An 18,415-nucleotide genomic window follows, 5' to 3' on the forward strand; every position below is an offset into this window, starting at 1 on the left:
GTTTCAATACTGATTTCCATAGAGCAAAGTTGGTAAAATATATCGAGAAGTTTATGTGTGTCTTTTTTTATTATTATTTTTGCAGCATTTCAGCGTAGCAAAAATAGATTTCGTGTCCAAGGCTAATCCTCTTATTCAAACCGGAAGTAGTAAAAATCAATCATTTCTGGTTTCAACGTCTATTGCCAAAGAACAAAAATGGTAATAGCGACAATGATTTTTGGCAATCGATTAAGCATCTCAGGAGAACATATTATCACCATCCGCATCATTTTATGGAAACCGAGAGTAGTTAAAATTTAGTAGTTCTTTCGGTATTTACACTTCATATTCTTAACTTGCAAATTTACCAATTTATGTCCAATAGGAATGGAATCGAGACAACACCAATGATATGCTACTTAAATAGAGCAAAAACTGTAAGAGATGTTGAGAAGCAGATTTTTGACACAGATTCAACTTCCCAAGAATGAATTTTGCCTCTATTTTTAGATAACCCTATTCAACCCCAAAAGTGGTGAAAATCTACGATTTTTCTGTTATAATACTGATTGCGTAATGGATACAACGGAAATAGGAAGCAGTAAGCAGTTTTTGCTATGGAGTCAGCGAACAAGAATATATTTCACCTCTAATTATATTCCTGTATTGCAGGCGGAAGAGATAGATATTAATTAACAATTGCAATTTCAATGTTAATTTTCATAAACCAAAAAATAGTAAGATATTGCGAGTGTTGGCGTTTTGATATGAATTCAACGTGGAAGAAACATATTCTATCTTTGATCTTATCCCTCTATTGCAATCAATAATTATAGATGTGCTGGTTTAAGTTTGAGTATTGAATTCACAGTTTGAAAGTCTATAGTAGCTACACACAACGAAACGAATTTCGCCGTTTTTGATACTAATCTGAAATGACGAATTTTACTGTTGATTAGCAACATGGAATATGTCTGCATGTTGTAAAAAAAAAATTGCCAATATTCATCACCAGTTGAAGAATGTTTGTGCGGATACTGCCCTTGCGACTGTACTATGCGAAAGTGCGTGTGTGAATATACGGAAGGCCGGCGGGCTCAGTAAAAGATTATCCAAGGGGAAGAAGCTCAATTTGTGTAACCATCACAGAAAACATTGTTTGTGTCAATGCCTTGGTCAGAAAGACAGAAGGCTATTTTTTAGAAGGATTGCTGTAACCTTAAGTGATTCTCTAATTGCATCGTGGAAAGAATTTTGGCAAACTACGTTAAGTTATTCAAGATCAGCTTGTGTTGGGTCACTTGACAACTCGGGGAAGAAAAGATCTTCCAAGTAAGAAAAAAAGGCTTTTTTTCATGATAAAAACATCGAAGTGGTTCCTCATTATTATCCCCTGATATGGCCTACAGTGACCTGTAGTTGTTTTCAGAACTGAAAGATTCATTGCAAGGCATACATATTGAACTCAGAAGTGTCCTCAAAGTGGCATCTTGTAGTGCCTAAAACATCCCGCAAGAAGACATCTCAGAAGCTTTTGCTAGTAGGTTACTAAGATCGTAATGGTGTAGAAGTGGACGAGAATTGTATTCAAAAATGACATGTGTAATTCGAACATTTAAAACTGCGGGAATTACGAGATAATTGTACAGGGGCGGATCCAGGATGGACTTCTGGTGGGGGCGGTGGGTTGTAATACTGCTACTTTGCAGACTTGAAGAGCATCAAACTCTAGGATGGGTTTTATTTATATATAAAATAAGAAAGTTTCCTCTTCTGGGGAGGGAGCGAGTAGTAGTGGTCCCCGTATGGCGAACCGAGTCAGCAAAAATTTTCTCGATTCTGATTGGCTGAGAGAGGTCACGTGACGTTAGGCCCCGCCCACGCGGGAAATTCAAATTTTTTAGGTCACGTCGTATGACGTCATGAGTCACCCCGCGGGGAAATCCCTCACTAATTTGTTCCCTTTTACGGGTAAGATGAGTGTTTATGATTGGTTGATAGCTGTCACGTGATTTTACACCCTACGATATTTGAAATTCGTTCCCTTTTACGGGTAAGATGAGTGTTTATGATTGGCTGACAGAGGTCACGTGATCTTAGGCCCTGGGATTTTTAAAATTCGTTCCCTTTTACGGGTAAGATGTGTGTTTCTGATTGGTTGACAAATGTCACGTGATCTTAGACCCAGGGATATTTGAAATTCGTTCCCTTTTATGGGTAACATGAATGCTTTGGTACCACGATGATGATTGGCTGACAGAGGTCACGTGATCTTAGGTTGTGTGATATTTGAAATTTGTTCCCTTTTATGGGTAAGATGAGTGCTTTGATACCTCATTCTGATTGGTTGACAGCTGTCACGTGATCTTAGGCTCTGGGATTTTTAAAAATTCGCCCCCCTTTTATGGGTAAGATGCGTGCTTTGATACCTGAGGTCACATGATCTTAGACCCTGGGATTTTTGAAATTCAGGTATCCTCTTTGATGTATACTTTGGTACCTCGATTCTGATTGGCTGATAGAAGTCACATGATTTTAGACCCACCACACGGTGAACAGAATACGTGGGAAAACCCCTCACTCATTTGTTTCATTTTATGGATAAGATGAATGTTTTGGTACCTCAATTTTGATTGGAGGATAGAAGTCACATAATCTTACCCTCACCCCAATGCTAGAAATTCAGAGTGCTATGACGACGATCCACCCTAGACCTGGATTTTTTTTAATGGTTATCCTTTTTGGTACCTTAAAGTTCCCATGGAGGGTTCAACACCATCCTTAAATAACCCTTTTATGGTATCATGATATTGTACAGAAGTTTACATTAAATATTATCGTTCTCTTTGGCAGATAAGATGATTACCAGCTTTCTTACCTTGATGGAGATCCTGTCCTTGAATTAGTAGCCTATGTCTCTGGAAGTAACAATGGTGAAAGAGGGGTGTCGCTTGTAGATTTCTTATAACACATTGTTGTGAGTTTAAGCGATTTATTGCTCAGTAAGCGCTTCATTAATGGAAACAGTGTTGCCAGATTTTTTTTTACCTAAACTGCTCCGATTCTTTTCGAAACGGTTCCGCAGAGTGCAAGAAATTTTAAACTAAAAATTTTTTCGAACTAAAAAAATTTCAAAACTAAAAATTTTCAAACAAAAAATTTTCGAACTAAAAATTTTGAAACAAAAATTTCAAAAAAATTCGAACTAAAAAATTTAAACTAAAAACTTTCGAACTAAATTTTCAAATCAAAAAATTTTCGAACTAAAAATTTTGAAACAAAAATTTCAAAAAAAATTTGAACTAAAAAAATTAAAAAAAAAATTTTTTGAACAAAAAATTTTAAACTAAAAACTTTCGAACTAAATTTTCAAATCAAAAAAATTTCGAACTAAAAATTTTAAAAAAATTTCGAACCAATTTTTAAAAATAAGTTTCGTGCTAAAGATGTAAACCACATTTGAAAATTTTCAAATCCAAATTTTTTCGAACTAAATTAAAAATCAAATTTTGGACACTAAAAAAATTCTATAATTATTTTTTCGAACAAAATCATGTAAACCAAATCTTGAATTTATTTTCCACCTTAAATTTTCAAGATTACCATGATTTGAAAACAAGTGTTCAGGGTTTCAAGAAATAATAAAACATATTTTTTTTCAACTTGTTGTATTTTAACGAAAAGTATGTGCTCTTCCTATACATGTTTATTAAAATAATAAATACAGGATCTAGTTTAATGAATATGTTGGACGTGTCATCATCTTCGAATGTTGTAGACGTATCCTGTAAAGAAAAAGAAGAAACGACGGATTACTTTATGAATTTCTTTTTCTGAAACAATAAAAAATGAGTCAATATTGATAAGAGAGAAATAAAACTTACTTGTAAAAGATGGATCTGTTTAGGCTCATCTTCCTCCTCCTCGGGTACATTTCATCCACTGATGGTGGTTTACGAACTCTTCTGGGTACTGCATTTTTCTAGGTGTTGCTGCTTTATGGTCAAGGTTCCCCCTTCGGTACGGGATTCTGCATTTCTTCCACTGATGGTGGTGTTGATGGTTTATGAACTCTTGTGGGTACTTCATTTTCTTCTTGGTGTTGCTGCTTTGTGGTTAAGGAAGGGAAAGAAGAAAAGGAAAAGGAAAAAAAGAAATGGCGGCCTTATTGGGTATTTACAGTTTTTTCTTCTTCATCTTCTTTTTCCAGTTCCATCTTCTGTTTTTTAACATACCCGTACGGAACCGTATCATAAGAATTGAATTCTTTAAATCGACGTTTTGTGTACTGGATACTGTACATTTTTTCTTCTTTGCGTGTGACGATGGTATGGTCTTTAGTCCTGCATATCTTATGGGGGATAGTGATGGTGACTTGTCCACGGCATTGATTTGTAATCATTTCTTTTAGCGTGTTGAAATTTAATTGTTGTCCTGCATTGTAATTTAATGTAAATCCTCTAATTTTGCATATGTAGCTGGTGACGTTGGTATCCGGATTGTATATTTCTAGGCTGTAATTTTTCGGTCCTCCACTGACAAATGTCTTGATGTATGCTCGTGGTCCGTAAGACTCCATCTCATTCGATAAGCATCCCAAGTACGTAGAAGGTTCAATGGTTGGCTCCCCAGGCTTCTCCGTAAATATCACAGAATCCGTGTCGAAATATAAAACACGTTCCTGCAACATTTCCAGGTACTTGTACAGTTCCAGACGTGCCTGACATGTTGTAAATGCACCTAACACGACATTGGTGTTTCGGTTTTGAACAGGCACATGTTCATTGTACTCCCAGAACGCATACAACATCGTATCATTGATGGGTACAATTTGATGGAGTTTAATGTCGGGGGAAGTGAGTTTTTCATAAAATTCTTCCGGCCGATCAATAATTGTGGTCTGGCTAAAGTTTGTACGCTGGCAAAGCTTTCCCCATAGAGAGTTCCCACAAAGCTTAGATAAACTTCTTCGTGCAGGATTATTTTCAATTTTGGACGGATCTAATGCAATACCTTCACGCTCCAGGACGGTTTGTATGAATTTTGTTTTGTCTTCTTCGGTGACACAGGAACTGGGCCAGTCAGACGCTTCCATTTTCGATTTCAAAAACGTATTGATATATTCCGTGAACAAGCCACCTGTTTTCGTGATGGGATCATATTGTTCAATGTCATAATCCCAAATTTCAAAAATTTCCACCGGTTGATATCCTAATTCTATTGCTTTCTGTATTTCATATGATACCCATGTTCCAGTGAGGCACCGCTCCTGATCGTTGTGTGTACACGTTGCTGTAGGGTCTGGGTTCATTTCTTCGGCACACGCAGCACACAGTGGAAGAGTAGTTTCTTGTTACATCGGTAAGGCAGGAGACCATGATAAAGATGGCGACTTGGTAATATCGTCATTTTGATTAGACCATTGACTTTATTTATTGGTGGTATATTTTCATCACCCTGTAGATAAATTCGTGGATGGCCTACAGGGTATTTAGCACACTTATTTATGTAAGGATAAAGCGAGACAATATCGTAATATTTTATTACTTCCCCCGCTTTTTCATCGACTTGGTGGTACAATTTCACGCAATTGGTCCTTCCTCCAAAAAAGCTATCTCTTGGATTTAATGGTCTGCGGTTCATGTACGGGTGATTCTTCAGATACGTCGCCATTGCAGGATTTTGTTTTAAGAACTGATTAAATTCGCACTCCCACATTTCATGTACAATGTACCCCAATTCACGCAGTCTTGCATTTTTTCTTTGCGTTCGTTCATAACGGAATTCCATGGTGTCTTCTGGATTGCCATAGATGGGCTGATTACGGCCTGTAGTAAAACATACTTTACACCCGTGATAAAAGCAGCCGGCATGCTCGTAGACGTGCTCCTCTAACGTCTCAGGATCTTGGTAGTAGCCATCAACATGGAATCCCGCAATAAACACTTCTTTTTGTCGGGCCGCATGTAAGATTTGTTTTTCTTCGGTTTTTTCAATGTAGGCCAGCCATTGCATTGCAGCGATTGATTGCGTACTTCTCCATCGATAGCCATGTGCCGGTAGAATTCCAATGGTGTTGGGTTTAAGGAAATTCCGGCGGAATACTAAATTGGAAGCACTGGCAATCGTGATCGTCTCCAAGAAGGGATTCACTTTGGTTTCTGTTTCAAATGACGTCATAAACGAAACGCATGCTTGTCGCAGTACATTGACATCTTGAATACAATACTTGAGAATTTCTTTCTGAAAATCAAACGTGTCATTACGATGATCGTTGTACCAATGCATGAACTTGTTCCTGTCTTCGACGGTCATTTCATCTGCACCATAATACTTTGTTTCTGGAAGTGGTCCAATATACGATTGATTCTCCTTGGTGTTGAAGAAATGCGGGAAGTAGCCTTTGGTTGCGGGTAAATTGAACGCTTTTGACAATTTACTTAATGCCATAGGTAGGAAGTTCAACGAGTCAATGAACGTCAGATTATTCAACGTTAAACTCAGTATCTTGGTCCCATTTAATATGACGTCAGGTCTCCATTGGCATTGTTCTACCATGGTCTTTAGGATAAAATGTCCATCGTATCCCTTAGCGTTGTGCGCGACACAGAAAATCCTATTTATATTGGGACGACGTTCCCGCAAGTACTGGAGAAAATTATAAACTGGATCCTCTCCTTGGAAAATATGCTGGCGCTGACCACACGTACTGCAAGACTGCTGGATATTATTGTTTTCAACACATGCATAACATACTTGTTCTGCAACCAATAAATTTGGAATGTGTACATACGTATTATCGCCAATATTCGTGTCCTGCATAGATTCTATATCATAGAATATCAACAAGGCTTTCTTTGCGTGCATGAGTGAAGGAACACCAGGTTTCAAGCATTGTCGATCGGGAAGCATAAAACATTGATGGGATCCTGGAACAATCTTCTTACAAACATTGCAAAAGATCTCATTGCAATCATGAAGTCGTTGTCCAGTATGCACAAAGGAATAAACTCTGTAGCATTTAGTACATTGCTTCACATTTTGCATACAGGTTCCCCACGATGATATACAATATTACGATGATTGTTAAAACATTCTTCGCCATAAAATTGACGATTGCAGTCTTTGCATAATATCGGCGTTTGGTTCTTGTCGCATAGAGGTCTCTGTAGACATTTGGAGCATGTTACAGGACAATTTTTCACATGTCTGTTACGTTCACTGTATTTTTTATGGCACGCTTCACAGTAGAACTTGGTTGCAAAACAAGCAGTTAAGGATTGGATGATGTCAAAATGGCCAGCCAAACAAATTAAATTTATGGGAGTGCGATTTTCGTCGTTGGGCCCCTCGTACATGATATCATGGCCTGTGAAACTGGTATACACTGTAATTTTATATTCTTTGAGGTATGCCTGGAATTGTCGTATTTCATTTACACTGGCACCATGATCCAAATTGACTCCTGCATTTGAACATAACGCATTAACTTCATCGTCCACAATACATTTCGATTGATCTTTATACTGCTTATGTCGTTTCATATCTGTATTCTTGTATTTTTTCAGGCCAATAGCAATAACAAGGGCGTACGCCAAACACCTCGAATCTTGATTTTTTACACGTACAATCCCTCGTTTGCAACGTAACAATTCTTCATTTTGAAGTATTCCTTGCCGCAAATCGCCATAGCCACGTGGAATATCGACACGATGAAAATGAACGGTAAATGGCTCGTGCAGGAGAAATGCATTGTTACTTTGTAACACTCTTTCGAATGAGGCCCACATCGTTTCCAGTGTTAGGTTTCGTGCTTGGCGAAAACTCACCCAAAATGGTTTATTGGTATTGCGTGGCGATATTACCGATAAACCAACCATCGCCTCATCGTCGACATTGGCTAACAAATGGTCTAGCATTGCTTGGAAACTATTATGTACATACTGTATGATATCGGTTCCTACGGGCGGTGCGTTGAATTGAACTTCGAGCATTCTGCCCTCAATGTTAAATCGTCTATAATGACGAGTGATTTCATTGCGAATAGTAAAACCCGATTCGGCCATGGTTAAAAACAGGAGAAAACAAACAAACAGGTACGGTAAAACAAATATGTAATGGGAAAAAAGGAATTGAGCAGCGTGAATTTACTACAAAAGAAAATAAGAAAGAAAAAATCTTAATCACCTGATAAACAGGAAATCATAACATTCATGATAAATTCTTAACTAAGCAATTCATGTAAAGGTCCTGAGTTTGATTCCTGGCGGTGACGTTCAGAATCTCATTATGAAAGCATATGTACTAGAAATCAGTTTTGTTTTAAAATAATTATGTTACTGAAATGAGTGTTTTATTGCTGTCAAACTCGAGAGCATTACATCAGCATGTAACTGACCTATCATTCTATAGTGATAAAAAGAATGCATGAATGAATGTTTCATCAGTACTGAGATGTTAGAAAGTACGCGTAAGCATTTTTTCTACTCACAACGACCTTTAAATGATGCGCTTGCAAGTTGAAGAGATTCATCAAACATTAACGATACCCATGCGTAATTGTCGAAACAAAATCTGTATAGCGTATTTTTTTTATTGTGACTAAGCGGTTAGCGTACATGGTTCGGACGTGGAAGGTCCTGGTTCAAGCCTCGGTGGGTTTGCTTTCCACGTCGGGGCATGTCAAGCCTTTTCTGTAATTTAATATTCTCACGCGTTATCATACAATCTTTTCAAAACTAAGCTAAATGACTGACGTACACACCTCATAATACATAAACGTACATAAATCGTCTATAATGACGAGTGATTTCATTACAAACAGTAAAACCCGATTCGGCCATGATTAAAAAATGAAAACAAACAAACAGGTACGGTAAAACAAATATGTAATGGGAAAAAAGGAATTGAGCAGTGTGAATTTGAGTTGATTTTTTGATTTTTTAGTTTAGCGTCCCTTTCAGCAGCGAGGCTATATGAGACGTGGACCTACTGATTAACGTGGAATCCGAACCACATGAGCTCCCCGCCGGGAATCGAACCCTGGTCTCCCACGCCAAAGGTGCGTATGCTAACCGCTTAGTCCGGGAAATCATAACATTCATGATAAATTCTTAACTAAGCAATTCATGTAAAGGTCCTGAGTTTGATTCCTGGCGGTGACGTTCAGAATCTCATTATGAAAGCACGCGTACTAGAAATCAAAGTTTTTTTTTAAATAATTATGTTACTGAAATGTGTGTTTTATTGCTGTCAAACTCGAGACCATTACATCAGCATGTAACTGACCTACCATTCTATAGTGATAAAAAAAGAATGCATGAAATGAATGAATGTTTCAACAGTACTGAGATGTTAGAAAGTACGCGTAAGCATTTTTTCTACTCACAACGACCTTTAAATGATGCGTTTGCAAGTTGAAGAGATTCACCAACCATTAACGTTACACATACGTAATTGTCAAAACAAAATCTGTATAGCGTAAATCTTTTAACCAAATATTCATGCACTCTTTTTTATTTAAGCGGTTAGCGTACATGCTTTCTAACGTTGAAGGCTCTGGTTCAATCCTCGGTGGGGTTTGCTTTTCACATCGGATCGCTGTCAAGCCTTTTCTGAAATTTAATATTCTCATGCGTTATCATACATTCTTTTCAAAACTAAGCTAAATGGTTGACGTACACGCCTCTGGCCTTGGTTCAATCCCAGGTGATTGCTCGAATATCACGTTAAGCTGAAGGGGCCGCTAATGCTTTCATAGGGAATCGAACCATATTATTCTCAGGCATAGTTTCTGAAATTTTGTAATGCATTCTTTTCAAAACTAAGCATACACATTTTTCTGGCCATGGTTCAATTCCCGACGGGTGCTCGCTGAAGGGTCGCTAAACCATATCATTTCTTGTGCTTACTTCTAATGTGTGGGGGTTCCTGATTCGTACTCCCACTTTCCCATTCCACTAATTTCTTCATAGTCTAAATATTTCGTACTAAAAGTAAAACAGTGTATGAGTGATCCGCCCACAAATATAAAATAAAAATGATTTTCGAATCTTGTGTGAAAAATAAAATCTCACTGAACTTACCTCAAATTCAATGAACAAAAAGTCGGTGCAGTAAAGCTTCTTAAATGAAGACACTTTTAAAAGTAGACCTTATCACTCGATAGTTGAGAGCGGTGTAGGATTTGAAAAATGAAATTTAGATTTTTATTTAGATCGCTGTGAAAACGACGTCACCGTCAGCCAATCAGAAACGAGGAAATTTATAAAATGACATCACAACGAACCAATCAAAACGCTCGCTGCTTTTCGTCATGAATCACGAACCAAAACGATGTGTAACAATCGATCGTGACGTCATTCACGTTTCTCAATAGTATCGCAATTCCGATCCCAAAATGCTTTCTGTCAGGATCATGTCACTACTTGTCGTAACTGTGACGACATTTCATTTTCCTCATATTCCATACGAGAATGTCAATGTTTGCTTTTTTTCCATGAATCATGCTGACACGTTCGTAGTAAAACTAAAGTAATGCGATCCGCTGACGTTTGCATTTTCAATCATATGTGCTTCTATGTCGTCACACAAAGAAGTCTATCAGCATTTTATTTTAATCCACGAACGAAAGCGTTACACTGTCAGATTTATTTTCTTAAAGTATATGTGTATCCTTTTCAAGAACCATGGTTCGAAACCCACCAAGCACTATTAAAACCGAATTCATTCATAGCTAAGCGGTTAGGATACACATCTTTGGTTTGAAAGACCTGAGTTCGATTCCTGGAGAAACATTTCTTAGGATTTTTCTAAAACTTGGTTTAAATTTCTAGTTCGAAAATTTTAAAAGTTTAGTTCGATAAAAAGTTTGATTTGAGAAGCGTTACACTGTCAGATTTATTTTCTTAAAGTATATGTGTATCCTTTTCAAGGACCATGGTTCGAAACCCACCAAGATCGATTAAAACCGAATTCATTTAAGCGGTTAGCATACACATCTTTGGTTTGAAAGACCTGAGTTCGATTCCTGAAAAAACATTTCTTAGGATTTTTTCTTAAACTTGGTTTAAATTTCTAGTTCGAAAATTTTAAAAGTTTGGTTCGATAAAAAGTTTGATTTGAAAATTTTTAGATGTGATTTACATCTTTAGTTCGAAACTTTTGTTTTTAAAAATGTTTTAGTTCGACAAAATTTTGTTTCAATTTTTTAGTTCGAAATTTTTTTGGGTTCGAAAATTTTTTGTTTGAAACTTTATTTTGTTTCAAAATTTTTAGTTCGAAAATTTTTTGTTTGAAAATTTTTGTTTAAAATTTTTTTAGTTTTGAAATTTTTTAGTTCGAAAAAATTTTTAGTTTAAAATTTCTTGCACTCTGCGGAACCGTTTCGAAAAGAATCGGAGCAGTTTAGGTAAGAAAAATCTGGCAACACTGTTTCCATTAATGAAGCGCTTACTGAGCAATAAATCGCTTAAACTCACAACAATGTGTTATAAGAAATCTACAAGCGACACCCCTCTTTCACCATTGTTACTTCCAGAGACATAGGCTACTAATTCAAGGACAGGATCTCCATCAAGGTAAGAAAGCTGGTAATCATCTTATCTGCCAAAGAGAACGATAATATTTAATGTAAACTTCTGTACAATATCATGATACCATAAAAGGGTTATTTAAGGATGGTGTTGAACCCTCCATGGGAACTTTAAGGTACCAAAAAGGATAACCATTAAAAAAAATCCAGGTCTAGGGTGGATCGTCGTCATAGCACTCTGAATTTCTAGCATTGGGGTCAGGGTAAGATTATGTGACTTCTATCCTCCAATCAAAATTGAGGTACCAAAACATTCATCTTATCCATAAAATGAAACAAATGAGTGAGGGGTTTTCCCACGTATTCTGTTCACCGTGTGGTGGGTCTAAAATCATGTGACTTCTATCAGCCAATCAGAATCGAGGTACCAAAGTATACATCAAAGAGGATACCTGAATTTCAAAAATCCCAGGGTCTAAGATCATGTGACCTCAGGTATCAAAGCACGCATCTTACCCATAAAAGGGGGGCGAATTTTTAAAAATCCCAGAGCCTAAGATCACGTGACAGCTGTCAACCAATCAGAATGAGGTATCAAAGCACTCATCTTACCCATAAAAGGGAACAAATTTCAAATATCACACAACCTAAGATCACGTGACCTCTGTCAGCCAATCATCATCGTGGTACCAAAGCATTCATGTTACCCATAAAAGGGAACGAATTTCAAATATCCCTGGGTCTAAGATCACGTGACATTTGTCAACCTATCAGAAACACACATCTTACCCGTAAAAGGGAACGAATTTCAAAAATCCCTGGTGAGGGATTTCCCCGCAGGGTGACTCATGACGTCATACCACGTGACCTAAAAAATTTGAATTTCCCGCGTGGGCGGGGCCTAACGTCACGTGACCTCTCTCAGCCAATCAGAATCGAGAAAATTTTTGCTGACTCGGTTCGCCATACGGGGACCACTACTACTGAGCGTTTGCCCCGATCGCCCCCCTGGATCCGCCACTGGAACTGTACGTAGTTTTGCGACGCACTTCGTATATTATTTCAGAAAGTGTCTTTCGTAGCGATTTACTGTCAGTTGATTATACTAATATCGGTCATTTTCGATTATTTTTATATATCTCTCCTCCTCCTCCAAGTTACGGGAGTGCATTTGAATTTAAACGGCATCGGTAGTGTCTCTGTTCATCTTAGCAACTCCGAAAACCATTGGTTCTACACTAATATTGGCCATTTTCGATCACTTTTGTATATATATCTTCTCCCCTTACTCGAGTAACGAGTTGCAGGGGAGGGGCCGTGGTGGCTCAGTGGTAGAGCGTTCACCTTTGGCGCATGGAGTTCGTGATGCGATCCTAGCTCGCGCCAAGTGAGCTTTGTAATGGACAAACACCGTGTACGTGGGTTTTCTCGGGGTTCTCCTATTCCCTCCCACGTCTTCATTCCACCATTTCATTCATTTCTCTTCATCACCGTCTTCTTTAGCCTAGCCAGTATAACCATGGGACATAAAACTTAATGATTTCATTTTCTTCCCCAAGTTGCGTGGCTGAATTTGGATTTAAACGGCATCGGAAGTGTCACTATTCACCTTAGTGACCGTGAAAACTAATCGATTCGACACTAATATCGATCATTTTCGATCATTTTTAAATATCTTCCCTTCCCTAAGTTGCAACAAAGTGAAATGACAAAAACAATCCCACGCTTGAACTTAATCTATGTTGAAAATTTGATCAAGATCGGTCGGGTGGTTCAAGAATTATTAAGTCACAAACATAGTCAGTTCCATTTATATATACTTTTATTAACTATCCGTTTCCTGTGCAAAGGGCATAACCATTGGCTGTAAAAATATACTTTTCTTTTAAACTGAAGGACCTAAATTTATTACTTTTTTAAAGTACAGAAATTATAGTTAAAGTGTAATAAAGCGCCAAAGCAGTTTTGCTGTTACTTTTTTATGGACTTGACTTTCCAGGCATTGCATCTTAAGGATCGCAACAGTCGAAGACCTCCGCTTGCAGTTCTTCTGAAAAATAGGCCTCAACTGCGCCTGAGACTGCCTATCCATCATTTATTGCATCCAGGGCCACCATCAGCACACTCTAATCTGGGAACCAACAGAAGAAGTTCTATTGTACCGTCAGGTATTTAATCATTTCCTCATTTAATATTATAATCATAATTACTTGTGTTGATTGTATTTACAGGTGCGGCTGAGTAGGGGTAGGGTGGCCAGTTTCCTATAACAGGCCAGGATACGCTGGCAAACCATATGCACTTCCACAGTTAGCTTGAGGGCTATTTGAATTGTAAGTAAGGGAGGTCCATATACTGTTGAGTATAACATCTCATTTAGCAGCGAGGCTATATGAGAGGTGGACCTACTGATTAACGTGGAATCCGAACCACATAATCTTCTGCCGGGAATCGAATTTTACTTTGAGTTTAATGTCCTTTTCAGCAGCGAGGCTATATGAGACCGAACCTACTGATTAACATGGAATCCCAATCACATGAGCTCCCACCGGGAATCCAACACAGGTCTCCCACGCCAAAGGCTTGAGTAACCGTTTAGTCACGAAGGAGCTCTCATATGATGTTACATCCAGATTTAAATTCAGGTGCGGTTTATGGTTTCATCAGAGGATGAAATTATTTTAGTGGTAGGTAGGTTTTTAAATAAATCCTGCTCTCCAGGACTTGTTAATGAGCTCAGTATTCTTATCGGTAGATGGAATTAAACAAAATAGGCTTGAATCAAATTTTAGCCAATTGGAATCTTTATTCCGTCAATCTACATATACTTATAATAGTATGATTTAAATCAGTGTTCTGCAACCTTTCTTTTACTTGCGGCACATCATAAATCATCCATTACTCAGCACGGCACGCCCAAACGTTACTCCCCTCGAAACCATATATAGGGTTAAACGTACTGGGCCTTATGCAGAGACGTTCTGACGTGTGATTAGAGCCATACTAAAGAATTCGACTAACATGTGTTTGCTGCAGTAGTCAAGTCTTTAGTATGACACTAGTCGTTCGTCAAAACGACTCTGCATAAGGCGGACTATAACGACGCTATTATTAAATATAAATCTAATCGTGCATTTGTTAATGCGTAATTTACGAACATGAATTAACTTTTAGGTGATAGATAAGTTATTTTACTGTTAAAAGAGACAAGAACATACACTATTTTTGTTATTATTAAAGTAAATAATTGTACTCATGCTTTCAATATGGTACTTGAACCTGCTCAACTGCACACAGATGACTGATCTGTGGAGGACACGTTCACAATGCAAATCTCATTCATTAATGGATGGATTTGAGTCTTTCCCTCTTTGATATCTTAATTTAACTCAACGTCGAGTAGCTCAGTTCACACAAATATGCAATTTGAGAACGAATTACTTTGGCGACCGAACGTGTTAACAGATAGAGGGATTTTTGAAATTTCACTTGAAGCTTCTAAATCGAAGACTTATTTTCACCTCTCTTTACAAGCAGCCATTTAATAGCGTTTCAGCTATCGCCTGTGATTTCTTGGCTTTAGCGATAAGACAAATTAGTCTAGCTTGTGACAAACTTTTTGTTCGTTTTCCGAAATATGTACTGTAGTACTTGTGAACTTTCTTTGTTTCTTGTTTTGTTTCAAGAACCGACAGAAAATACTGTACAACCATGTAAAACACATTTACTTGCAATAATAATAATAATAAAAATAATGGTAATACTAACTGAACAGTTAATTTGTTATAATGGCTAAAAGTTCGCGTTATCTCTTTCACCTTGCGAGAGTATATCAGTGAGCCACGGGAGACCGGTTGTGGAACATTGATTTAAAGAAAAGTGGATTACTGATTCTATCGAACTATCAGTGGCGGACTACAAGGATAAAACTGGGGGGGGCAGCCAGAACCCAGACTATGATGGTATATCATTATTTTACTATAAACTTTCAAAAATATGTAAATAATAGCTTCAATTATTAAACTACTATCACTCAAAAAACTAGGGGCCTAGGCCCCCTGGCCCTGGGCTAGATGCGCCACTGTGAACTATCACTATTTATTTGAAGTTCGAGTTGAATTTATCCCCTTATTTGTAATTGACTTCAAGTCCAAGTAAATTCCAATTCGGCATGCTTTAAAAAACTCTTCAAATTTCATTAAAATTTGATAACATTTGCAAACCTTAACTTTAATCAAATAGACAAACACCATTTATCTGGTGTTCGAATTGGTTCGAATTGTAGAAACTGATTTATGCTTGTTTGAACTAATTACATATACGTGATAGAAGTTATATTGTATCTAGGTAGGCTAATATGATTGTGGCGTTATCAGCCGGGAACATATACTTCTTATTTGCAGGTCCTGCTGGTACAAGACCTTCAACTAAATTACGACCACCTCCGCCGCTGCCTCTACCTCCTTTGGGGTCACCAGATTGGCCACCAGTGATTCCGAGTGACAGCATTAGACCACATCTTCATCCGCATAATTCACGACCAGCTTTGGCGATACGACATCCTATTGAAAGCGGAGTGCCAAACGTTCGGGACTGCGAATTCTTCACCAACAATATTTGCCTGGACGTCAACGATTATCCCAAGTAATTGACTGTTTTATATACCTATTTGATTTTAATTTAGTTTATTTCAGTAAGCAAAATATATTAAATATGTTTTACTAATGAATTCTATTGCTCAAAGGATTGTGTATAGATGTCGTGATTCGAAATCTTTATCAATAGTAGATCCTATCCTCCATAATATCAGTGTTGTATAAAGACGTGAAACAGAAAATTCAAGTAAATATGTTCATTTATTGTCTTGCATTAATAATAGATCCATAATATCAGTGTTGTATAAAGACGTGAAACAGAAAATTCAACTAAATATGTTCATTTATTGTCTTGCATTAATAATAGATCCATAATATCAGTGTTGTATAAAGACGTGAAACAGAAAATTCAACTAAATATGTTCATTTATTGTCTTGCATTAATAATAGATCCATAATATCAGTGTTGTATAAAGACGTGAAACAGAAAATTCAAGTAAATATGTTCATTTATTGTCTTGCATTAATAATAGATCCATAATATCAGTGTTGTAGAAAGACGTGAAACAGAAAATTCAACTAAATATGTTCATTTATTGTCTTGCATTAATAATAGATCCATAATATCAGTGTTGTATAAAGACGTGAAACAGAAAATTCAACTAAATATGTTCATTTATTGTCTTGCATTAATAATAGATCCATAATATCGGTGTTGTATAAAGACGTGAAACACGAAAATTCAACTAAATATGTTCATTTATTGTCTTCGTTAATGTTCTTCCATTCTGCGCCATTTGCTGAGATATTTTTTACTCGTATTACAATTGTGTTCTTTACTATTACCTCACTCATTCCAGATAAATACATCATACTCTAAAAACTTCATTTATATATATATATATATATATATATATATATATATATATATATATATATATATATATATATATATATATACACACTCTAACCTCAAATAATCAACCAACACACAGATTCTCTTGACGACAAGTTCACCTCTGGTGCTTGAGGTCCCGGGTTCGATCCCAGCCCCCGCCAAGTGAACTTTGTGGTGGACAAACACCGTGTGCGTGGGTTTTCTCGGGGTTCTCCCGTTTCCTCCCACTGTCTTCATTCCACCATTTCATTCATTACTCATCATCACCGTCTCCTTTAGTCTAACCGGCATAACCGTGGGACGTAAAACTCAAAAATTTCATTTTTTTTTTCTCTTGACGACAAACATTTTTGTCTCGATATGTTACACATTTACAATATTCTTTGCTCTTACTCGCCATCCTATCTTCTTTCTTTGCTTCTTCTTCACCAGTGAATGGACGTTAACGCGAGAAACAGAAAATCAAATAAATGTTTCTCGATTTGGTTATGTTTCCTGAACTAATACACCAGAGTTGCCAACTTTTCCAATGTTATCAGAATAAGGAAAACCATTATTCTAGTGTACCTAGCTTTAACACGAATCACTCAATACTTTAATGCAGGGCACCAATTACAATGATACCAGGAGATATAATGAATCACTCGAAACTTTAATACAGAACATCTACTACAATGATACTAGGAGATATGATATCTGTCTTCTTAATTTCATGTATCATACAAGGATGAGTCATAAGTCTTGCAATATTCTGGCAAATAAATATACCTGTATTTATTAAAATACACTGAAAGCAGGTTATCATTCAAAGTATAGCGCCTCGTATCAGGGGCGTCATTTAGGGGGGCAGGGAGGGGCAATTGCCTCCCCTGCGTTTGAGATTTATACAGATGTTATCAATAAAATAGTAGAAATTCAGTGAAAACTGCGAAATTTTGCTTATATCAAGGGATCTTCCCTCCCCCCAAGCAAAATCTGAAATGACGCTCCTGCCTCGTGTTAACCATCAGCAGCCAGCTTTCTTCCAATACCTCGATTCCACGTCGATACCACGTCTTGCCCTGAGAGGCAAAGAAGTAAGTCATTGGTGTTTCCACCTCCTGCTCATTGGTAAAACATCGTTATTTCAGGAAGTGCATCATGGACCGAAAAAGGTAGTAATAGGAAGGGGCAAGATCAGGATTATATTATGGGTGTGGTCAGTGGCGGCGATTGGACGTTAAAAGTGGGGGGCAAAATATGATCTGAATATGTGTATATCAATGTTAGTGTTCCTGGTTGTTTCTAACACTTTGTTTGACGAAAGGTTGTATAACTAATAGGATACTTTCTTTTTCGGTTAAAATACCGTATATCGTGTTTCATATTTAATTAAATAAATTGACAAGAGTGACGCACATAGGTACT

General features: G+C 37.2%; 1 protein-coding gene across 1 annotated transcript in view; it reads left to right on the top strand.

The window, feature by feature from the left end:
- The window catches only part of LOC145662915 (uncharacterized), a 190,145-nt gene that overhangs the window by 130,225 nt on the left and 41,505 nt on the right, over window positions 1-18,415 (top strand). The window contains exons 4-5 of the mRNA XM_081728920.1: window positions 13,515-13,683; window positions 15,919-16,159. Of these exons, the coding sequence (XP_081585046.1) occupies window positions 13,515-13,683; window positions 15,919-16,159 (410 nt within the window). The remainder of the gene's footprint in view (window positions 1-13,514; window positions 13,684-15,918; window positions 16,160-18,415) is intronic.

Source organism: Thermobia domestica, chromosome 10, assembly GCF_964235325.1.
Source record: "Thermobia domestica chromosome 10, izTheDome1.hap1.1, whole genome shotgun sequence".
NCBI classification, from domain to species: Eukaryota; Metazoa; Arthropoda; class Insecta; order Zygentoma; family Lepismatidae; genus Thermobia; species Thermobia domestica.